This window comes from Pteropus medius, unplaced genomic scaffold (genome assembly GCF_902729225.1).
Source record: "Pteropus medius unplaced genomic scaffold, Ma_sr-lr_union100, whole genome shotgun sequence".
Classification (NCBI taxonomy): domain Eukaryota; kingdom Metazoa; phylum Chordata; class Mammalia; order Chiroptera; family Pteropodidae; genus Pteropus; species Pteropus medius.
The window spans coordinates 2,207,475-2,232,425 of record NW_024355695.1 but is presented as its reverse complement, the minus strand read 5'-3'; the positions used below and the strand labels follow the sequence as shown (position 1 = coordinate 2,232,425).

Sequence of the window (24,951 nt, the reverse complement as noted above, 5' to 3'; positions counted from 1 at the left end):
CTTTATGATGATACTGCGTGCAACACAAAACTAGAAACAGATTGCGGTGACAAGTGGGCCCTGCTTATGTATCTGTATAGATGGGTTATTAATGAAGGCATTCATGTACACATACAGAACTTAATACCTCGTTAATACTAATAACCTGACTTGGCATTTTTTATAATTCAAATTCAGTTTCTGTGATTATCAGAGTGTATAAAAGTGGATTAAAATATGTATGTACAACACCTGAAATTAATATAATATTGAATATCAACTGTAGTTAAAAAGTTAAAAATTTAGCTATATATCTATTCCCATGCATTTGGGATTTGTCATAATTTAGATAGAGTATGTCTAATTTTTGTAGAATTAAAAGTTAGCTATCATTTCTAACTGCAAATATTCAGTATAATTATTTTATTTATTTATTTATTTATTTTATGCCTATAGCACCTGGTCTTCCTAGGTGGTCTCCCATCCAAGTACTAACCAGGCCTGACCCTGCTTAGCATCCGAGATCAGACGGGATCAGGCTTGTTCGAGATGGCATGGCCATAGACTCAGCATAATAATTTTAAATGAGTCTAAAATTAGTAGGTTTCTCAAACCAAAAGTTCAAGAAATTAGGAAATCCATCTAGGTGTTATTAATTTTGGAGTCCATCAAGTTAAATTTTATTTATTAGTGGAATATATAGTTATTACATTGTGTATCAATATGTAGATCGAATACAAATTATCTATTTTCACTCATCTCAAACTGCTTAATAGTAATTGTTTATTGCTGTTATAATTTATTTATTTTTACATAGTAGATACTCAGGGTGATATGAGATTTGCCAGGGGAGTAGAGCTATTTGGCAAGGAGCCTGACAGTGTAGCACTAACCACAGCTTGGGGTCTGGGCTTCAGCTTTGCATGTTCCTGCACTCAATATTCTAAGTGTCACAGAACTGATTGATGCTGGGAATGCGAAGTCACACTAAGGATGTTCACAAGAGCACTATGTGTAAGCCAGAATGCCAATTTATTAATTTACAAAGACAAACAATTGTTCACGCAGATTTGACAATAGCAAATTCTTTCCCAGCAGATCTTAATGGGAAGCTATAGTATAATCAGAAGATTGCTACCATAGAATCAAGACAAGGTGAGTTAGTTACACAATTTAAATACATAGTAGTGTTTGATATGCTGGCTCCAACCACCCATCTCCCCTATGGAGACTAGTTTTTGCTCCCTGGAGAGATTGGTGTATTTTACAGGTCAGTGCACATCGACCCCAATGCCTAGGGGTAGTGCCTGTTTAGCTTTTGTATTTTTCTATACTTTCTTTGATGATCAAAACCCTTGATTCGCTCTACTTTAAAAAAATTACACAAGTAAAAAGTTTATTTAGCTGTTATCTCTTCCATCAGATTAGTCAAGTGTTATTCTCCTAAAGGCCATTCTATCACTCAAAGAAATTATTCTCTTGATTTATAGCTCAACTTACAGGTATGGAGGTGAGGCAGGGGATGGCAACCTAGTGAATAATTCTCTGGGGGTAACTTACTGTGGCCAGTGAAAATGGTTGCCGGGTTGAAATACAGGATGCCCGATTAAATTCAGATAAGGAATTTTTTTCTATAAGTATGTTCCAAATATTACCTGAGGTATAGTTATACTTTAAAAAGTATTCATTGTTTATCTGAAATTCAAATTTAACTGCGCACCCTGTATTTTTATTTGCTAAACTCGGCAAGCCCAAGGAGTGCGTTACCGTGACAATATAAGGCTAGCCTGGGTTCATGTAGGTTGGTAAGCATCAATCCATTCGGTTGCCTCAGGGAACAAAAAACCTTTCCCACTAAAAAATTGTTTAACAGCAGGTCGCAACAAAACACGGAAGAATCTTGACCCTTTGAGGAACCCGTAACTGATACTACTGCCAATAAGTGCTGTTTTGATTGATTTACCCGCCCCCTCCAGTCTTCTCTTCCTGCAACTAGCATGATTACTTTTTCTCTTATTCCTTCTCAAGTCTCGCCCTTTCAGCTACCCGCTCTGCAGAGCTACCGGTTGCCCAAAATGAGCCGGCAAAAACGCCGACGTGTTCAAAAGAGCGGAAGCAGACAGATTTCACTGAGAATCGTAAAGTGCGGCTTGGCTTGCTGTCTCCCTTTCCGGATAACGACAACAGTTCCGACTGTCAGTGCCAGCCTTCCTTGTGTATGGGGATCTGCCCGACCCTTGCTAATTCAATTTTTTCCCCATTCCGAGCCCTTCCCTATCGTCGCCCCCTTCACCTTGGATCATGTTCAAGAAGTAAGGACATGCTGTGGCCTCCATCGGCTGCTCACAAAGGTGGTGGGGATAGGAGTGGAGAAGAGGGCGAGAGCCAAGATCCTCTTTCTCTCCCCCGTCCCTGCCATACTTACTCCCTAAGGTTTTCTATAGTACTATGCTCTCATTCGCAACTTGCAACACTTCTTTAAGCTTTCCATCCTTAACCCTCAGTCGAGTTTCTGTTTTCTCACTCTTATTTTCTTTTTCCTTACCCCTTTCTCTTTTGCCTTCTCTCCCAATCTTAACTCCGTTCCGAGGGTTCTACCAATCAAATACTTGCACTGTGTCTTAGGGGCATATCCTCTTTAGTTAGGAGGAGAGCTCTTCACCCACTGCCATATGTTTATTAGTTATGAACTGAATAAAGGAAGGCTTGACTTCCTAGGTCATAGGAGTGAAGGAGTCTGGGTGACAGGAAGCAAGCGGGCTGTCATGCCTATTGCCTAGCTGCTAGATGATTAACCTTGTCTTGAAAACAGCGTGATTGCCTGCCTCTCTCCCTCCCCCCACCCAGGCTATTCAGTGTAAAGAAGACAAGAATTCCTTGGGAACCTATCTAGTGGGTTTGCCTTCCAGATATGGTAGACGCAAAAAGCAAAGTGGGAACATGGGCGAAGGAAGGTGGGTTTCGTTCATGACATTTTGAGCAAAAATAAACAAAGATCTTAGAAATCATCATCATCATCATCATCATCATCATCATCACTTAAAAAAAATCTCAGTAGATTGCATAGCCTAGCAGAGACTGATTTTCTGTTATATTTATTTGGGTTGGTCTTTTGTATCTCAACGCTTGAGGGCTCTTTTATTTTGATTTGCTTTTGTTTTTTTCCCACAGGTTTTATTATAGGTGGGAATCTGTGTTTCTTCCTGGGTAGAGATGAATAAGATATTACAGAAAAGGCTTTTTTTTGGGGGGGGGTAGCTGATTAAAGATTATAATGTGAAATATGCCTCATATCTCCTTCCTGTTAATTGTGTGTACATGGCAGTTTATTTTAATATTGTATTAAGATATTAGTTGTGCTGGACAGAATAAAAGGGAAATACTATTAAACAATTTATTTCATAATTATTTTCAGCATCTAAATACTGCTTGGGAATAGATGACTAATTAAAACAATACCTTTACCTATTCTGATATGTCTACTTATAAATGTTTTTTTTTCCCTGCAAAAATCATTTGGCAGATTTGATGAAAAAGAAAATGTGTCCAACTGCATCCAGTTGAAAACCTCAGTGATAAAGGGTATTAAGAACCAATTAATAGAGCAATTTCCAGGTATTGAACCATGGCTTAATCAAATCATGCCTAAGAAAGATCCCGTCAAAATAGTGCGATGGTAAGTCTTCATTTTTCTCCATGTAAGTAGCTGAATGTTGTATGATTAGTTGCACTCATAATAAGTGGAATTATTTTCACATTAAATAATGATAGATTAATTATGGGGTAGATAAATAGAATAACTCTAAAACTAAACAATATTTGTATTTTTAAGTGTTTTTCTGTGTTTGAAAAGTGTGACTTTATGTACTGATTGCTTTATCAAGGAGCTAAATATTTTTATTTAGAGTTGGATTTAGTTTATTTCAGCCAGTACTTTAGAGGTTTGTTTTATTGAATTATCTAACAATGAAATTAAAATAATAATATGTGCAATAAAATTGATTGTAGTAAGTCATATTTTTTCTTTAGTGGACTGGTATGATAGGTAAGACAATTTAAACAATTTTTTTTTACTTGAATCTTTATTGAAATGTAAAAAGAGCTCATGTATGTCTGTATATGCATGTTTCATATAATATATTATTTAAAGGATGTTTGGCATATTCATTTTTGAAAGTATTTAACTTGGTACTTTGTGACATTTGTCTTACAGCCATGAACATATAGAAATCCTTACAGTAAATGGAGTTACTGTTTTTTAGACAAAGAGAAGGGCCTTTTTATCCAACCCTAAGATTACTTTACAAATGTAAGTCTTGTTAGAAAATATGCATTTGAGAATATGGGGAGACATGAAAGGAGCTGAAAGTTACTTCTGGTAGTTAATTTGTTTATTAGTACTAGATAATGAGAAATATAAAACTAAAATGAATCCTCCCATCTGTAGTAAACCTGTAAAATGTGCATTCTCACATTATGCATCCTAGAAAGCCCAAGAAAGAACATTCATTCACTCATTCGACAAATATTTATTGAACTTAATGTGCCAGGCACTGAGCTAGGTACTGAGAATATGATGGGAAGCAAAGATAGACATGGCCCCTGTCCCTATAAAACTAATACTCTAGTTGGGAGAATAGACTATAATTAGATAATTACACAAATATATATTCACAAACTGCGATAAGTGCTGTGAGCAGTGCATAAGAAGTTTTTAACTGTGAAGATTTCTGCTTTTCAAACCAGTATGTATCTGGCATTCTAGCCAAGAGGCAGAAAGGAAGGTAGTGACTAGAGGGTTCTGTAGGTGGTACTGGTGACTTAATAAGTTTGGTTTTGGGTAAGAGGACATAAATTTTGACTTACCCGGTGAAGCAGTAAAGCTGTTATGCAAGTCTTGAAACAGGTGAAGCAATTTAATATTTATAAAGGAATATTTATAATTATTTGATCAAGTGTTGATTTTATCAGGTGGAAAAAAAACTATGATAGAGAGAAATTGAGTCCTGATGCAATGGGAAAAAGTTTAAAATAAAAATGTTTCATGACATTAAGACATTTTAATGACATTAATTCTTACTCAACTAAAAGAGAACAGAGACAAAATAATCAAATGTATTGTATGAATCTAGATTGGATCTTGGTTTGAAAAACAAAATTCAAGCCCTCTTCCTCCCCCTTAAAAAAGATATGAAATACTTTTTTTGGGACTATTAAGGAAAATTTGAATATAGTTTGACTATAAGATGATATTGCAGAACTGTTGTTAAATTTTTAGGTATGATAATAGTGTGATTATATAGGAGAATGACTTTATTCTTAGATGATGTGTGCTTATGGCGAAGCATTATGTTTGAAATTTACAATGGTAGAGGAAAAATTATGTGTGTTTAAATAGATAAAGCAAATATAGCAAAGTGTTAATGAACCATCGTTGAATCTATGTGGATGGTGTCCAGGTGTTCATTGAATTATTACTCCAGTTTTTCCATATCTTAAGCATTTTCATAATAAGGTGGAAGAAAAAGATGTTCCTATTTAGTAGTATTTTGCTGGGAACCAACCTTTTAGAACATCTTAAAGTTATTCTTGTGCAAGAAGCAGGATAATATGGTGGTTAAAAGTATGAACTTGGGAGTTTGGCAGACCTGGGTTCAATTCCCAGTGCATGTCACTTTTGTCAAGTCACTTAACCTGTTTAAGCCTGTCTCCTTATTTTTTTAAAATGGATATAGTTGTATATTACATCTCCCAGGGTTGTGAGGATTAAATGAGATAGTGCATGCAATGCACCTAACACTATGCCTGGAACATAGTAAGTGCTCAATATATGAATATATGATAGCTATTATAATAGTGTAGTAATTCTTTAATAAATGTTCACTATTACTACATATTGTCATCATAATTATTATTAAAGGGCAGATAGTAATGAAGGTAGAGACATAGAAAAGAAATGATAGCTTGTGAGTAGTAAATGCATTCATTCATTCAGGTACCTTTTTATTAGTAAGATGTTTAAATTAATTTGTAGTCTTGGTAGGAAAAAAAACTCACTTGTTCTCTGACTAGAGGGAGGGCTAGTGGTAAAACATTAAAGTGAATAAATTTTACCAATTATTGTTATTCCTAGAGAGCCCTGAGAGGTATAAAAAGTCCCCCTGCCCACCCCAGTCATTGTTTTAAATCTTCCAGGGATCCTTTGTTAGATTATGAATTATTTGTAGACACACATACACACAAAAAACAATTTTCTAAACATTATAAAAGGAATATGTTCAATCTAGAGATTTGGAAAATACAGAAATAAAATCACTAGTATTCCCATGACCTAGAGATAACCATTGTTAATATATCGGCATACTTCCATCCAATTATTTCCTGTGTTGTGTATGTGTGTGTCTGTGTGTATGCGTAAATGTATATATTTTCCTTTTTAAATTGGGCTTTGTTATGTAGTTTTAAAAAAAAAGAATAGACATTTTTAGAGCAGTTTTAGGTTTACAGAAAAATTGAGCAGAAAGAGTCCCCACATACTTCCTCCCCACCCTTCCCTTATTAACATCTTGCATTGGTGTGATACATTTGTCACATTTGATGAACCAATATTGATACATTATTAACCAAAGTCCATAGTTTACATTAGAATTCATTCTTTATGTTGTACATTCTGTGGATTTTTCCAAATGCATAATGTCCACCGTTTAAGTATTATACAGAATAGTTTCACTGCTCTAAAAATCCTTTGTGCTCCACCAATTCATTTTTCCCTCTTCTCTCTCGCCACCAACCCCAAGTAACCACTGATATTTTTGGTAGTTTATTCTGCTTTTTCCACTTAACATAATATTATGAACATTTCCCAGGGTGTTATGTATTCTTCAAAAACATAGTTCTATTACATAGATATTGCAGCTCCACCTTAAGTCATTTATCTCTTACTTTATTGGTGGGCCTTTTAAGTTGATTCCAGTTTATTTCTATTATCTAGTGCTGCAATGAATATATTTCTACCTAAATATGTTATACACCTCTCATTTTTTCTTAAGATAAACTCTTAGGAATAGAATTATTGAGTTAAAGAATTTGAACCTTTTCAAGGCTGTTGATACATGTTGCTAAGTAGTCCTAAAGAAAGGTCGTACCCATTTATAAGCCTCTTAGCAGTATACGGGAATGCCAGTTTTCCTACACTCTTGCTAGCACTGGGAATAACTTTTCTTAAAAATATTTACCAATTTGATAAGTGAAGGATGGTGTTTCAGTTTTATTTTGCATCTGTCAGAGTACTGTCATTTTGGGAAATATTTGTTCATGTCTTTTGCCTTTTTTCTGTTGAGTCATTAGTCTTATTAATTTATGTAATGTATTTTTCTTCTAGATCCTTTTATCCTGCCACATCAGCAGGTTGATAAAGGGGCCATCAAATTTTTACTCAGTGGAGCAAATATCATATGTCCAGGCTTAACTTCTCCTGGAGCTAAACTTTACCCTGCTGTAGTAGATACAATCGTTGTATCCTTCTCAGGCTGTAACTGTTGAAAAATATATTTATTGTATTCTTGTCATTACTGAAAGATCTATCATCCAAAAGAACACTAGATGTATTTTTTGGAGGTTATCATTACTGTTATCTCATGCCTTTGTGGTTATATTTGAAGATGTGGGAAGTAACATTATTTCTTGAGACTAAATTATGTCTCATCATAGAAGTTTAATGAAAATATGTAATAAAAGAGTCTCAGCTGCATTTCAGCCCAGTTAGGGTCCAATGTTATCAGATTCAGAATACAGTATACAACACTCCATTGTTAATGGAGAGGATATATTTGATTTGATCGGATCACATCAGCTTGCTACTTTTACGTTTGACTTACCCAGATACACTGGAGCAAAAAGGAAAAGAACTTAGGTACCAGGTAGAACGTTAGAAGCAGGTGGTGGGAAATATTGGCAAGCCCCAACTTTTATTTTTAAGTTAGTTCATTTTTAAGTTGGTTATTTGGGCCTCAGAGCATAATTTCTCACAGAGAAATATTAAAGTCCCAGATAGTCCTTAAAGATCTATTCAACTCATGATATAACTGAATAATTCTGTATTATTTCCATTTTTATGGTGCTGTTTCAGCTATATTCTAGATTAAATAGGTTTTTGTCAATTAGTCTGGACAGGAGAACATCTTCTCCTTTGTCATAAATAAAGTGGCCATTTGCCTCATGTTGAGAAAAGGAACCATACTTGGTGGGAATGGAGAAATCACTGTGGAGTGGAGAGACCATTGGAATGAGCTTAAGAGTATATTCTGTGCTCAAAAGGAGGGTGTCATCTGTTGTGTAATTATATCTAAGGGGTGGTATAAGTTGTATGTTTATATCTTAGGAACAGCTTGTATTGACATAGATACTGGTCATATAATAGTCGCTCAAATATTTGTAGAACACTGAATGAATGAATTGAAAGTCAGTGGAGAAAAGTCTTCAGTTAAGGCCAGGTTACTTTTTTTTTAATGATTTTTCTGTGTTTTAAGTTTACAGTTCTGGAGTTCCTTTAAATGGAAAATTTTCCTAGTACCTAGCCTTTACTTTTTGAATAATTTTTATTTTGAAATAATTATAGACTTTTAGGAAGCTGCAAAACTAGTACAGAGAGGTACTGTGTACCCTTGAACCTTTACTTTTAAAAATATGTACTGCTGTGTTTAACATTGTAGATGCTTCAGATGATAACCAAGAATGTTCTGGTTGTTCTAGAAAGGTTGACATTTACATTGGGCTCTTAAAGATAGATTGGGGATATACTTCTTGTTTTACTGTGATCTTTACATAAAACCACCATTCAGTGATTGAAACACTAGAACAATTGATATCTATTTCACACTTTTTATGTGCAAGAAATATTTCCTTTTTTTTTTGCATGACTCATTCTGGTTTTGTTGGCTTTGGGTTATATTATTAACATTTGACCTAAAACCAAGAATGATTATTGAACTATTCATTTAGCATTTAATGAGCATTCACAATGTACCCACAGGCTCTGCTAGGTCCCTGCCCTTAAGGAGTTAATAGTCTAGGCGAGGGTACAAGAGGGGCTCAAAGTGGCTTAACTAGTAAAGTTTGACACCTCCTTTGCAAGGCATTTTGATAGTTTTCTTAGCTGTGTGTTTTCAGGCCATCATGGCAGAAGGAAAACAGCATGCTGTGTGTCGGAGTCATGAAGATGTCTGCAGAAGACATGTAAGTCTTATGTTAGCCCCCCTTAGCTTTTGAGATATGTGTAACCTGCTCAGGAAGCATAAGAATTACAGGTGAAATTTGCTCTCATTCATACCAGATCTTACAAATATGTAAGTACAGAAGCTTCATTTCTGATTTTTCCTAACACTTAAGAAGCCATTGAAACCTATTTTGTCTCCGGGATTGCATTCTTTCTTAAGTACTCTGAAAAGAACCTGTGCGCCAACACAGCTGTTTTATATGTATGGATGTGGTATTTTAGGAGTTTTTTATTTAGTGTGATTTAAACTGGGTGAGGAGAGATATTTTGCTACTAATTTTTAAAACAATGACATAGTTCAGCACCACACAATATTTATTTTATATTTTGACCTGGTGGTATAGAATATTAAATAAGTAATATTACCAAAATATAGTCAATATATTTAAAACCTCTGGAACTCATTTGATGACCAAATTATGTGTTAATTTTGATTCAGTATTAATTGTAACACTTTGATGTTCTCCTGGTATGGTGACACATCGTAACTCTGTTTATATAGACCCGCTAGTTAGTTTACTAGAATCACTTTAAGATATGAACTGCAGCAGAATAATGTAGTTTAATGTAGACAGTAATGTTAATGTATTATAAATACTTTCCCTACGTGTGGCTCAATAATTGCTAAATAGCAATGCACTTTGAATTATATTTACCATGACTAAGCCTATAAAAATGCATAACAATATGTTTATGTGAATTTTTCCTTCTATAGTGAGAAAGTCAACAAAAGAATTGGCATTGAAGATATCCATTATTTAAATGATGGGCTGTGGCATACGAAGACATATAAATGAGCCTCAGAAGGAATGCATTTGGGCTAAATATGGATATTATGCTGTATCTGTGTGTGTCTATGTGAGACAGGATGAAGACAATACCTCTGTGGTTATGCTGAATAAATTCAACAGATGCTAAAATTCTGTTAGCTTCAAAAATTATTTGTTTTTCTTAAACTCAAGTTAAAATTGGGTAACAAACTTGGACATTAAAAGGTATCTGGTAAGTAACGAAACTCAGACAACTTCATGTCCTTTCTTAGGCTAATAATGAAGGGCTGGACTTGGTCAAGGAACTTGCCAATATGTGGCTGACACTCTAGAGAATCTGACAATTTAATGGGCTGGAAGCTAGACTGGGAATTTTATCTGATTATCCCAAGGCACCTAGAAGTGCCCCTTCCCTCTTGTGTGTGTTTTTTGTTTGTTGTTTTTAAACTTTTCATTATGGGAAATTCTAAACATATACAAGAGTATGGGGAAAGTAGTCTAATGGACCTTTTCTGTATGTTACCTAGCTTCAATTCATGGCCAGTTTATTTCATCTATATCTCACTTATTCTTTTCCACCCCACTCCCTAAGTATTTTGAAGCAAATCTCAGATATATCATTAAATCCATAATTACTTTAATATGTATCTTTAAAAGATGTGTTTTTTTCTTAAAAAAAAAACAACACAATATCATTATCACACCTAAAAAATTATATCTGGACTGTGCTCAAGTACGTGACAAATGGACTTTCTCTCTTAGTTTTGTAATCATTGGTTTGCTTGAACTAGGTATTAGACAAGGTCCATATATAGCATTTAGTTGTTATGTCTTTTTATCTATAAGTTCCCCCTTTTTCCTTTTCCCTTTAAATTATTTAAGAAATTTAGTTGTTTTGTCTTAGTTTCTTCCCACATTCTGGATTTTGTTGATTATATCACTGTTAATTTAACTTGTTGTATGCCCTTGTATAGCTTGTAAATACATAAGCTTGATCAGATTCCGGTTGTTTATTTAGTGTCCTTTTGAAGCTACACAGATGCCCAGAACTTCCAGGTTTGGGTCCCCACTATATTACTCAAATGATGTGTATCTCCTATCATAAGTATGAAGGCCATGGACCTACTTCAGTAAGAACAGTAAACAGATGGGAGTTAAATGAACAGTTATGAATTTACATAGTGATAATAGGCCTTTCTTCCTAATAACTTTGCCATTATTCTAGTGTGTCAGCCATCTTCATTTGGTTGTTTACAAATATATGACATGTAGTTTTATTTTTCAGATAGATACAGACATTTACAAGATTGTGGTGACCTGTGTTTCAGTTAGAAGTTGGTGAGAAAGGTGAGGGTGGAAGTAAAAAAGACGATTCAGCTGGCTGTTGCAGCTGGGCCTCCCAAAATATAATATAGGTGAAGGTAACAGATCCAGGGTTTAACACTCAGATGGAGAAACTATTTCCCACTAATGAAACTTGTGAGACTTAGAGATTCTCATGTTAGAATGTAAATATATTAATTTATAGTAATAAGCCTGCTTAAAGTAAACAATTAGTAAACAAGAAGTTTCTTGGTGAACATGGCTAAGAGCTAAAAAAAAAAAAGGAGGTAATTTGGGGGAATATTTCAGTTGGGTTGGGGTAAGGCTTGGAGAATTTTTCCTGTTTCATTAATTAGAATGCTTATGTCTGCCGTAATCTTCCTATCCTAGCCCATAGAGGTTCCCTGATATTTTACTTCCTACATCCTTTTTAAGTTCTATGTAGAAATTTTCCTGTAATGACAGTTATATTCTACAGTTTACCATATTTTTACATTTTATTATTTATTCCTGGTGGATAAAAGTGTCAATAGTCTCATCAGCAACTCTTATAAATCATCTTTTAGGGTAGGATTTTTTAATAATTTCATTTTGTGCTGATTTACTGGTTTCAAATTCTGATATCTCCCCATTTGGAGGAGGAGGCATCCTATTTGAGGCCTATAACTAGCTCCTCATAGACTTAAAAAGAGAATACCTTAGTCATTTATGTCAAAACTAAACTTTGAACCTTTTTTTTTTGTGTTAAGATAATGTTAATTGACCAAGGTAGTCTTTGGAGTGTTAGCAGTGAAAAACAAAGCACACACATATATTAGAGAAGTTAAAACCTTTTATTGCCTGGTTTCTGAAATAATTTATTCTTGTTTCTAACCACTGTTACAGTGGGTGTAGGGAACACTTTAAAAATATTCAACATCATCATCTGTGCTTGTTTTTCTACTATGCTGAGGTACATTGACTGTGTTGCCTTGGTGATGTGGACTAAATATGTTTCCTGCTTGTCCTGGGTTTGAGGCCTCAGGTAATCGATGTTAATCAGGAGTGTCTCTCTATACATGAGAGACGTCAGTTTCTAAACATTAGGTCATGCAGGGACCCAAATTCAAAGAGGTTAAACTAACATATCAGCCCCTTTAGGTACTGTGCTTAAAGGAAATTTAGTTTACTCACATTCCTGAGAGTAGGAATACAGGGAGAGCTTGTTTTCTCTCAGGCAATGTGTCTTTGTTTCATTTTTAGTTTCAAAGGTACTTTTGTGTCAAGTCAACCTACAAGGTAGCCATTTCTTTTATGTGACACACTTTTACTGAGGCAAGTTCATTTCAGCTCAATGGACATTTATTTATTGAATATCTACTAGGTTCTAGGTGATGTGGCACAAAGATGAATAATACACAAGTGGCCCTTGTCCTTAAGGAGCTTCCAGACTTGTAAATTTACATTTTTAAAAAATTGGCTAATGGTGATAGCCCAGTACCAATTTATAAAGCCAGTTGGAAGTTACTAATTCTTTTCCAGTTTCAGTCATCAAAATTCGCAAATTACACATCAACCAAATATAAAAATATTCCTTAGATTGTATCCAATGTGAGGTTTAAAAATCCAGATGTCTTGGAGTTGCAGCAATTCAGCATTCCAACTCAGATGGTTGTCCCATTGTGCTGTAATATAAAGGCCTGATCAACCCTCTTCTAGCAGACTGTTACAGTGGTTTGGTGTTCTGTTGGCAGCTGCATTTTCCCTTTTTCTTTTTTAATGTTGTGGATCCAAAACAAGCAGCTGGATTTATCCCAGGGGTAGTCATGAACATTTCAGTTCGAGGAATCTGATAGTCCCCAAACAGAAGGTCATATGGCATTTGTCAAATAATTATATCCAAGTTCCCCCTCTGTATGTAAATCAGCTACTGAGGATACAGTATTTCTAAGCATAGTACTTCAGAAAAAGATATAAGAATGTCAAATAGCTAAATTTGCAGAGATATTTCATTATAATAAATATTTCACTTTTTTCATGAGTATATTAATGTAGCAATTATATATTAATAGGAATATGGAATTAACATATGCCCAAACAAAACGTAAATGTTTTAACTTTGTTTTTCTAGGTTCCATAATTTTGAGACTATATCTCTCAAGGCTCTTCAGAAATTCAAAATGTTCCAATTTCTAAAGGAGTATCTACTAAAACTGATTTATAATGAAAAAATGAAAATGTATGCATCCTATGTCAATATAACCATCACTTCTGAGGTCTCAAGCAATCAGAAACTTACTCAACTTATTCAATAACTTGTAAGAATTAGGCCATTAAATATATTTTGAAAGGCCTTCAGAACACTTATATTTAGTATGTTATTAATTGTATTAAGGCAGTAAAAATTAGACTAAATGTTATTGTATTCTTAATATTCCAGTCCCGCAGCAATAGTTCCTAATGAAATCTTGCCTGTCCAACAGGGAGACTGATGCATGTAAATGTATACTTTGTATATGTTTTTATACTTCATATATATACTTTATTATACTCTTTATAGCAGGTAAAAGAATGAGTAGATATAATAAACTATAACTAATTTGTTTACTATAGCATTTAAACTAATTAGTACTTTTAAGGGACTATACTGCATCAGAACAGGAGTGAATAAACAAGATTGAGAACCAGTTTTTAAATCTGTTGAGACTACTAGGCAGGTTGGTTGGTTAGTTGAAGAGGATATAATTTATATGTGGAAAGAGATACAAGAGATGATTCACTGGAAATTCTTCTAATAGTATCAGTTCATTAGAACAGGATTAACACATTTTATCCTTAACACTTTGAGAAATAAGATTAGTGAAATAATTTCTACTTAAAGTAACAATTGTTACAGAGAATGACATGCCTCACTATTGTGCAATTCTAATTAAATGGATTGTTTTATACATTAAAAAAAATCCCATTTTAAAAGTAAAGCATGACTTCTACAAAATAATTTTTTTCATATTTTAGGTTTTTAATCCATATTTTACAGTAAGTCCACATCATAATTTTTATTGCTCTTGTCCCATTTCTTAACTTTAAAATACTTTAATTTCAGCAGATGTTAATAAAGGAGACTTCTAAGGCATAATCATTTACTCCCCTCAAGTTCATTGTAAGTGTTCTCAGAACTCTACCATGGGGGAACCCCTAAATTTAAAAGATACAAAGATTTACTTTTCTTTCCTTCTAATTTTAATTTTTTATCACAAGGCTTGATTATCAATGATAGCTACGAACTTTATAGTGAAATGATTTCTTCTGATTTTCATAAGCATAAGAGCAAAAGACTGGGTTTTAAGCAATAAATCACTTGTTTTAACTAAGCACTTGCTTAGTTGGAGAAAGTGCCATTTCTACAAGCATGCCTTGAAAACAAATCAAATTCAGTTCCTTTGGGAAAGCCATATCAGGGAGACTTGGGCACTCTAATTTTATTCTTAATAATTTCTATTTTAAAAGGGGACACTTTCTGTCTCTGACCCTAAATGCTGGGGTTGTCCTATGCTAATGAAGCCTTGAGGCTTGGAAACTTGCAAGATGATTTTGTGATGAAACTGCATGTTAGATTGACACTATTAATAGACCCCAAATGAACTTAAATTTGAGATAGCTTTTAAAAGCACAGCATGCACTTTCTTCTAGTTTTACTTCTCTATCAACTGGACTTGAAATGTTTGTTTCTGCAAATTGACATTTTAACATATTTTTTCTGAAAGATTTTGCATGTACTTTTTAGTCTGGATACTGTTTTCATTAGTTCGAATACTGCCCCATTTGAAATTCACTTTTAAAGCCAAAATTCATTGTTTACTTAAATATCTGGGCTAGATTGGGCAGGGTGAGGAGGAAGAGAGGAGAGTCCTTTATGCCCTGTAGGCTCTGGACAGCTCTCTTAGAGTTGACTTATCCAGGATTAGGAAAAAACATGCTTTTGCATGACTAAGATCATTCTAAAGGTTGCTTGCGTAAGCATTTTATATTTAAGAAAATTCAACCTGAAACATACTTGAATATAGAGGTAGAAACAGCTTCATTTAGTGGGATAACAGCAATCTCTAACCCATCAAATTAATATGTACCTCCTAAATAGCTTTCAAAAAGAACATGACTGGAAATTATTTTTCACTGCAATGCTTTATTGTTTTAAAAATAATAAGAGCTAAAATGTAGTAAAAACTTGGACAGTTACACTGCACTCATTTTATGTTGTGTTTTACAAGGTAAAATTTTTATGTATTGTAAAATGTTTTAAAAGGAGTCCACAAAATAATTCTGCTTTCTTGCTTCCAAATGCAGAGGTCTGAGAGAAGGTGCATGGCCTCATTAGCTTCTGGGTGCTGTTAAACCCAATTCTCTCTCAAGTACTAAATGCCCAGATACAATTACTAGGGATGCAGTAGTCTCACTTAACCAGTGTTTTTTTTGTTTTTGTTTTTGTTTTTGTTTTTCAATATAAAGAGAAACATCTTGATTAAAGTGTCAGGAGATAGAAACCATACTGACCTGGCAATTTTGGCTCCAATGATGTCTAATTTGCTGTGAAAGGGGAACATGATCTAAGCTAATGTTCTTGAAGGCAACTTCTGAATTTCTCCTTAAAAAAAATCTTTGCGTTACAGAAAAGCTGTTCAAGGAAGAGATATTTTATTGGATAGGACAGATTAAATGCACAGATGTTATCTTAAAACCATTAATTAGGGAGTTCCCTTGTGAATTTGAATATTCACTACCAGCTGTTATTCACATCAATATTTTAATGTTTTACCATCAAGATATTTAATAAAAAAAGGTTGGTACATATTACATATTTAACTGTGTAAAGTACTAGTTAAACTTATAAAAGGGAAAGGGAAATAACATTCTCTGAGCGCCTACTATATGCACAAGCTCTACTTTCATATCGTTTAATTTTTACGATGATTTCATGAGGTAGATTTTAATTATTATTTTACAAATGAGGAAACTAAGGCACCAGAGGGGTTATATAACTTTCCTGAAGATACATAGCTAATAAATGGCAGAACTGGGATTTGAACTGAGTCTGACTGCAAAGCCTGTTTTGCAGTCTTCCCCCATTTTTCATAAAATGTTAATCTCAGCGCACAGTTGCATCACCATCTTTGTTTTTGGGTTACCGAAGAGAAGTATAAGTTGGCCAAGTCTCTGTTCCACAATGGGAAAATACGCGTAGGATGTGAATGCATGAGTGGGTTGCTTGCAGAGTCTTACTTGTGCTTCTGAGGGAATGTTTTTCTCTTTCTCTCTTCATTAGCAGGGTATACCTTTTGAAACTGGACTCAGTCCTGAGGTCCGAACTCTGTCTGTTATTAGTTCCCTTCAAGCCAGGTGATATGTGATCATTTAAAGGTTATGCCATTCAAAAGCTCTTGCTGGATCTTTTTAGAAAAGGGTTAACGGGGGAGGGTTAGCTAAGAGGTGGGGAGATGAGTGTAGAGTGTAATGTGCAAACGCAGGACTAGCAGCTGCTTTATGACTATCAATATAGCCAAAAGATAGATGGGGAGGATTAGTGAATATTAAAATTAATGACAGGAGTAGTTTAGTTCAGTTATAATCTAAGAAAAAAGCTGAGGGGCTTAATCTGTATTTTGCTCCAGATCCAATGACTTAATTTTGAGGAGGAACCAATGATTTAATTTTGGTAAGATCCCGTGATTGAACTCTTGCAAGGAGATGGCCTGGGGCCAACCTTGAAAGTCAGGTTGCAATTTCCATAGCATTCAGGACAACCAGAAAAATAAACAGGACTTTTAGAAGAAACCACATTTTCTCCCATTCTCATGTCAGCCCTGGGGTTAGGGCTGGGGGGTCCTCACACTTCTGGAATTTAGACTTGTGCTATAACTGTAAAATACATACTGGATTTCAAAGACTTAATAAAAGAATGTAAAGTATCTTAATTTTTTCTGTTGATTACATGTTGAAAGGACAATGTTTTGGATATATTGCATTAAATAAAATACTGAAAGTAATTTCACCTGTCTTTTTACTTTTTAATGTCGCTACTAGAAAACTGAAAACTACACACATGGCTCACGTTGTATTTCTATTGAACTGCACTGGAATGGAGAATGGGTAGTACTCCCTGAAGCTTCCTTCTAGGGGTAAGTGCCTTAGGGTGGTAAATATGGAAAAGATTCTGCCAGTATTCAGTCTTCTGTCAAGCTAAGATCAGTTTTTTTTTCCTTTTCTCCTCAGATAGTAGTGGTGTTTTGACAATTAGAATGTCCCCATTCAACAGACGTTAAGTACCTATGTGGATGTCTCATCACTAGATCAAAGCATTTAATTTTTTCAAATGCAAGCCTGTCATATATTAAGTGCATCCTTCCTCCCTCGCTCCTATCCATCCATCGAAAATCTGAGTCTTATTTTTAGGTCTTGCTCTTCCTGTCAGGGCTTTCGCCAAATTGCCAAAGCAATGGCATAACCAGCCTGGCCATTCTTGCATGGCATCAGTAAAAACTACCAAGTTCATTATGTGGGATAAAAGAAATAGCACTTATTAAATTGAGGCCTTTTAAGGCAAAATGACCATCATATTCTAATAAAAACCTATGGCTTGTTTTATTGCTCAAAACTTACACAAAGTGAGTGACTCCCTGTATGAATCATGAGTTTGGGCTCCTTTTGCTTTCCACAAAATACCAGGCCTAGTTTGAGCTCATAGATACTTAATGTATACAAGGAATAATATAGGGTATAGATTCCACACTAATAAAGGTGTATTTCTCTATTTATGAGAGATCCCAGATATACACCATCATTTCATCCTTTCTAAACAAGTCATTTTTCCCATTACCCTTTAAATACTTTATAGTGTTTTATCTTTGATGATATTGGAATTATTTTTAAATTATACTTTGAGAGACTCCTTCACTGAGATGTTGGCAAACATTTCTAAATTTCTTTGTATGCCAAAAGAAATTTTTTTACAAAAATGCTCTTCATTAACTATTCAAACAAGCATTGAATGCACCAATCTAAGCCATCTGGCACTAACAGGACAACAATATTCTTAACAAATGAAGGGCTAATTAGTGGTACATCATCACTAGACTGTGCTTTCAGTAACTTTTCTAATACAGGTGTGTCCTGTTTTAAGAAAGCCCAATAGACAGGTTTGTTTAAAGGCATTACAGAAAAATCTGGGCATTATAAATCAGATTTGAGAAGCAATGTTAGCTAGATAAAAAAAAAATGTCAAGGGGTCTAATCTGTAATTTTTTCCAAATCCAATATTTTAATTTTCAGGAGGAATATCTAGTCATTGAACTTGTGTAAGAAGATGGCCTGGGGCCTACTAAGAGTCAGGTTGAAGTTTTCACTGCATTTAAGACAACCAGAAAGATAAACACAACTTTTAGAGGAAACTTCAAGTTTTCTCTCATTCATATTTCAGTCAGTGGGTATCACATTTTCGAAAATTGTTACACCTTTGTTGTCCAATATGGTAGCCACTAGCCATATGTAAAGTATATTCACAATTATGATCAATTTCCATTAAACTTTCATTCTTCCCGACTCGTCCTCCAATAACAGCGTGGGGTTAGAGTCACAGTTTTTGGCTATTAAATGCACGGTGATCAAATCTGTAACCATAACCTCAGTAGTACTATTTTCCATGTTACTGATTCAGATTTTATTTACAAGACTGGGTACAAATAATTTCAAAGAGCATATTATTTAAGACAACATTTTATAAAGAAATACTCATGTATAAAAATATAATCAACAACATCAATGTGATTTAAAAGGCAATTGTTACCTTAGCACTCACTAGGAAATCAAACAATGGAATGCATTCTCTGATATATTTATTACAACTATACTGTGATACACTAATGTAATTGGAAGTGATAAATAAAGCAGAAATTTAATATACTGGTATTGGGGGCAAGGTGCCACTTATAAAATGGGTGTCACACTCAGTGAGATACTGTTTATCATTGTACTCACATTGAACATGATTTGACCCATAGTAATTGCACCTGAGACCACATATTAGGGTGCCTGATAAAGGGGTTTTATTATTTTTCAAAACTAATAACCTTTCATTTTAACCAAAAGTCCCAATAAGGAAAGTCAGATAAATTAAAATAGGGATTTTACACAATATTCCGATGAGCGGTAATTTGAAGCTCAAGGCCCTCTTAAGGAAATTCTTTTTCTAGTTTGTGAAAGCTGTAGGAGACCATTAACTTCATGAGGCCAGTTACAGGAAATATTGAACTCTAAAATGTCTTACACCCTATGGGGGCTTATGGACCTGACTCAATATAGCATGTGCAGGCCCAATTATAGGACAAGTTAGCTTTAAGTATCGCACAAATTTATAAGCACAGGCACTACTGTATTCACCACTGGATAAAGCTTCTAAATAGCCACTGAAATTAGGCAAATAGTATTGTAATCCAAGGTGAATGGTGAAGTTAAGGCTTCCACAACAAAAACAGTTGGAATATGGTACAGCCATGAATGTGGGGAGATCTCAGAATTTGAACAGGTAAAGAAAACCAGGATGGACTCAACTCAGGCAAGTGAAACTGCCAGATTGCCAAAAGAAGTTTTTCGAAGGAGACTTCCACAGAACTCATTTGCCCACCATGAGTAACTAAATCTCAACTGATATATTTTTATCCAAGCCACAGTTGAGAGCTTGATTAACTGAGAAACAATGCAGTTAAATGACATATTCTTCACAGTCACAACTCCAATTTCTGTGTCTGCATAAAGAAGTACAGAGAGTTACACTGAAATTGTGTATGCTGAGGAATGCCCTAAATTAGCTCCCAGGAAAATTATTAACCTTTATAAGTAATTTTCACTTTTTTTCCTCAAGGATAGATTTTAACTTTCATGTTTACATTGGTTGGTAACATTTCCTTTTTTACTTGGTTGTGTATTTTGAGGAAGCAAATCCATTGGCACTGGTGGAGGCTTAGAACATAAACCAACATTAAAAGTAATGGAAACACAGCTAAAAGTTTTAATTTACAAATTCACAACTAGAGATTCATGTCTTTACATGTTAAATTTTTAACCAAATCAGCAAAAATATGTGCCACAGATTTTTAATGTTCGTAATTTAGAATTTACCACATAATATTTATAAATATATCCTTTATTTTCAAAATTATTCTTAAAACATCTTTCCAACATGTTTGAAATTTTCATGTGTTTTAAGGAAAAAATAGCCTATTTTAAAATTGCTACTAAACTTTAATGTGTGATTAAACCTTTAATGTGTAATTAGTGCCACCAAACTAAAAAAAAGAAAAAAAAAACATTACTGTGTTGGCAATGTAGTCGTTACTACAAATAATAACAACACATGTCCTATACAGTGATCATATACATGCTCTTGTTTCACTTCTCAGTCATTGTCAGAACCATTTGGAGGTAAGAAAACTAATGCATCATTGAAACTATGCCCAAATGCCCTAAGACGGTATACCCCATACATCATCACATGCATCTGATTAGGAGTCAGTCCATTAAAAGTAACAGCCATATCTGAACAACATCCTTCTACTACCAGGTTGGGGTGATTTGTCATTGCCTCTTTAATAAAAAGCCCAACAGATTTGGTATTAAATACATCTTTTCCTTCAGAATCTTCTGCATTTTCTGCAAACACTCCGGCATATTTCAGGCAGACTGCTAGCTGCTTATCTTCAGATATCTTCCAAATCATCCCTCCCTGTTCAGGACACTTTTCAGGGACATCGAGAAGGCTATTAAGTCTTTTCATTGATTCTATACTTAAGACAATTCCTCCTTCCACACTCACATATTCAAGGTCTCCAGATTTTATAGTGTGGCCTAGATAGAAAGGTTGTGATGGATCCTTTTTTAACAAAAAATACTTTAAGTTTTCAATAATAGCAAACGTTGAGGGGCGTGCAAGGAAGAACCAGTTGTACTGGTCTCTATATTTATCAAAGGCGTATTTGTAAGCTTTTCTCATCATTAACCACATGTCATTTGTTTCCATGTTAACTGACTCAAACACTTTAACATTTTCAGAACTGAAGAACTCCACTTTGTCACAGTGTTTGGTCCAAGTCTCCTTCACTGCAGCCCAAAGACTCACATCTTTGGGTTTTACAAGGATGATACAATATACCCGAAAGCTCTTACTGAGCTCCATGCGTTCATCCTCTGAAATTTTCAAAATATCTTCTTTATTAGGAGCTTGTAGGTGATGATGCTCATGGTGGTACATTCTATTTCCATAACCAATCCTAATGTGTCCTAGCATAGTGATCAAGGCACAGAAAATGCTTCCCAGCATCACACCCTTCAAAAATGAACTGCTTTCAGAAAGCATTTTTCCTATAAAGAAGAAAAGAATCCTTAGGATACTTAATAAAGAAAAGATTAGTCTAGTGATTTGATTTGGTATTCTTTATAGACTTACATTTTGCTCTTAAATTAAAAAAGGTTCCCAAGTTTGAAATCAAGTTAGTTGCATACAGTACCAAGGAGTCTAAGAATCATTAGCTTCTAATTTATACTGTTCAGTATAAACTGGAACTTTGGAGCAATATCTCTATGCAGTATAATTTTCTGGGAGGCTATTTTTGTACTTCATTTACAGGAATTTAATCAACCTAGTAGTAAATTTAAGCATTAACCTGAGAAACCAATGTTACAAAGATTATCCATCCATCATTCTCCTTAAAGGAATTTCATTTCAAAGGCTTGCATTATATAAATACATCTGCATATGTTAATAGACTTTTAAATCAAAACCTTAAATTGAACACATAAAACCATCTACAATTGGTAAATCACCAATGGTATCTGTATTGGCATTTTTGTTTTCAACCTAGTGCTTTATTTAACTGATAGCCGCTGTCCTTGGGTGTTTTGAGTACATCTAAAGCAAGTTTCTTGAAATTGACACCTTTTGTTCTTAAGACTAAATAGTTTCCAACACAGTATCCAAACTAACTGATGTAATAAAAGCCCATAATGAAAATAGTTAAATTATTTGGTTGAGAACTGAGTAAATATAGGCATATCTGGGGACCATTAATGAACATTTTTATTTCCTTCTAAGGCATTTTCTTATTCTTTGGAGAAGTAAAAGGGGGAAACTCCACTTTTATTTCAATTAGAAATTAAAAGAAAAGCTAACATTAAATACAACTGTTGAGATTTTCCCAATCTCTCCTGTATCTCCACAAGGAATGGCTACTGAGATTTCTCTTTTGTCTCTTAAAGTTGAAAGGGGTCTTAGAGATACCTAATGTCATTTCTCTCATTTTACAGATGGGGGAACAGAGGGTACCGAGAGTTTAGGTAACTGACCCAAAGTCACACAGTTACTCAGTGGTAAAATTGAACTAGAAATCAGATCTCCTGATATCAGTTTAATACTTTTTCTATTACAGAAATGCCTCTACCTGCATTATTGAGAATTTAATTAATAAGTTACTGAATAACCTTGTTTTACTACAAATGAAAAAAAGTGGTATTTGTTACCCATAATTTACATTTCACACACATCACCATACTGCTACAAGGAAACCATCCTTTGATTTTCTTCCAGAGGAAATAGACTTTGGCGTCTACTAGAGGGACAAGGTGTGGAATAGCTTGGCAGATGTAATTCCTGAATGAGGATAGGGACTGGGGAAAGAGGCAGGATGGTTTTCTGGTGTCACTCACAGAACATAGTCAATAAACACAGCTCTAAGAAGGAAAAGAGAACTGACAGGAAACAATATTAGAATAGTCAGGTGCACTCTAAAATTAATTTTAGATAGGATTTTGGTATTTCATATTATGCAATTTTCATTATTTCTGGCCAATATATAACACACCTGTCTCTTAGCTTGATAATGCATGTCAGAATTCTTCCTGATATGGATACGACTCATGGATCACTTGCACCAATTATTCTAAGGAGCAGATCTTTTTTTCCATTAGGGTAGGCAAACAAAATGTAACACTGGAGATGCACTCGATATGAGATTTGGTGTAGAGGAGGAAACATAAAACTGCCAGGGGCACAAATGAAGCAGAAACTACCAGAATGGTTTTTCAGATGTACCTTTTTAGAAGGTGAAGATGATTGGGGTGGAGTATGAAAAAGGGAGGAGGAAGAAATGGAGAACAGGAGAGGGTGGACATGGTTATCTCAAGACCCCACTGAGGGGCCAAGGAGGAAGGTGGCTCTGAATCTCCCTCCCCTCTCTACTCCTCCCGCTGCACCTGCCCGGGTTCCTCACGTAGAGCATGCTGGGAATGGGTTAGGGCCCAAGTCATCCCCCGAAGAGGGGCGAGGTAGGGCTGCTCTGGGGGCCGCTCCTGATGCAGGCCGATGCCCCCGGCACTCACCCGCGTCTAGAACGGATCAGGGGCAGGAAAGCGCAGCTGCTCACGGCTTTCTTTTCACGTTCGTTCACTCCTCGGTTACACTCCCGATCGGCTGCTCTAGATGCAAGAGAAGTCCTCTCGTTGGTTTCACTAAAGGTAGATAGAGTCAGGAAGTGGACGCCGCGGGCACGGGGCGGGACAAACGAGCCCTCAGCCAAGCGGAGCCACAAGCCCGCGCAGACGTCGGAAGGGCCGCGCACACCCTTTCTCTCCGCCCTCTGCCGAGGTCAGAGAAGCACGTCCTGCTGGCGTGACCCGCACGCTCGCCTATACCCAATGGGACGGCCAGAGAGGCGTGCGTGCGTAGGACCCGCTGACACCTCCCAGCTTCTTGGTGTGGAAGCCGCGAGAGCAAGGAAGGCGCTTGCTTTCTGCAGCTCTTCCGTTAGCCCTTTCATTGGCTTCTCTAACATATTCCTCCGTCATTGCACTCTCCAGCTGACGAGAGGGTGTACTACCCAGTGCTCCTGGGCCGGTACCAAAATGCAAGCCACTGAAATAGTCACCGAATTATGAGGGCAAGGATTCGCTATGGTTATTGGAATGGCATCTGAAACCCCACTGTCTGGAATTCTGTCTTCACTGTGTCCTTTGGTATGCTGGGAAAGTTACTTTACCTCGCTATGACTCAGTTCCCTTCTTTGTGAAATACAGAAATTATCACGGTAGTGCTATCATAGGAGATAAAATGAGATAATGCCTATGACTCCATCAGTGAAAGACCAAGCATAAAGTAAGCATTCATTAAATGTTGGCTATTATTTTCACTCCTGTATCACTAGCGTTTAGCCTAGTACTAGCGTCTAGTAGACAATACATGTTTGTGTAATTAATGAATGCTAGAACTACCCATGAGGAACCAGGACTAGAAAGCATAAGACATTTTCTAAAAGTCACAGAGAAATAAATGGCAGAGGTGAGACAAGAATCCAGGTCTAATAACAAGCACAGAGCTCTCTTTCTGCTAAACATGTCATATGTCTTTAAATTCATTTTTTGTGTAGACGGGTTTTTGCTAAAAAAGCACAAATTCTTACAAATACTTAAAATGTAGTTATTAGGTTCCATCCAAATAACATCGAATGGTGACTTACTCAGGCCTGAGTTCCTAAAGACACACGTATTTGACTACTGGAAATGATCCAGTTGCAGTAGAAGGTTTCAAGA

The 24,951-nt window shown here is 35.4% G+C and overlaps 2 protein-coding genes and 1 pseudogene across 2 annotated transcripts; 1 reads left to right on the top strand and 2 right to left on the bottom strand.

Moving 5' to 3' along the window:
• Positions 1-426: 426 nt before the first annotated feature.
• Positions 427-545, bottom strand: LOC120599908 (uncharacterized; annotated as a pseudogene).
• A 1,393-nt stretch (positions 546-1,938) lies between these two features.
• Positions 1,939-11,023, top strand: MCTS1 (MCTS1 re-initiation and release factor). Its single transcript, XM_039859063.1, is given in 9 exon segments — positions 1,939-2,291; positions 2,827-2,933; positions 3,503-3,655; positions 4,193-4,225; positions 4,227-4,288; positions 7,361-7,494; positions 9,148-9,173; positions 9,175-9,213; positions 9,969-11,023. Coding segments are annotated over 9 exon segments (951 nt in total). The 5' UTR covers positions 1,939-1,976; the 3' UTR covers positions 10,051-11,023.
• A 4,975-nt stretch (positions 11,024-15,998) lies between these two features.
• On the bottom strand, positions 15,999-23,995 carry C1GALT1C1 (C1GALT1 specific chaperone 1). The gene is made up of 2 exons (XM_039859062.1): positions 23,746-23,995; positions 15,999-21,732 (listed from the first exon to the last, which is right to left on the bottom strand). The coding sequence occupies exon 2, from the start codon at positions 21,725-21,727 to the stop codon at positions 20,771-20,773; it is 957 nt and encodes a 318-aa protein (XP_039714996.1). The 5' UTR covers positions 21,728-21,732; positions 23,746-23,995; the 3' UTR covers positions 15,999-20,770.
• Between the last annotated feature and the right edge of the window lie 956 nt (positions 23,996-24,951).

Coding starts and splice junctions, on each gene's coding strand:
- C1GALT1C1 (XM_039859062.1), bottom strand. CDS start 21,727: ATGCTTTCTGAAAGCAGTTCATTTTTGAAGGGTGTGATGCTGGGAAGC.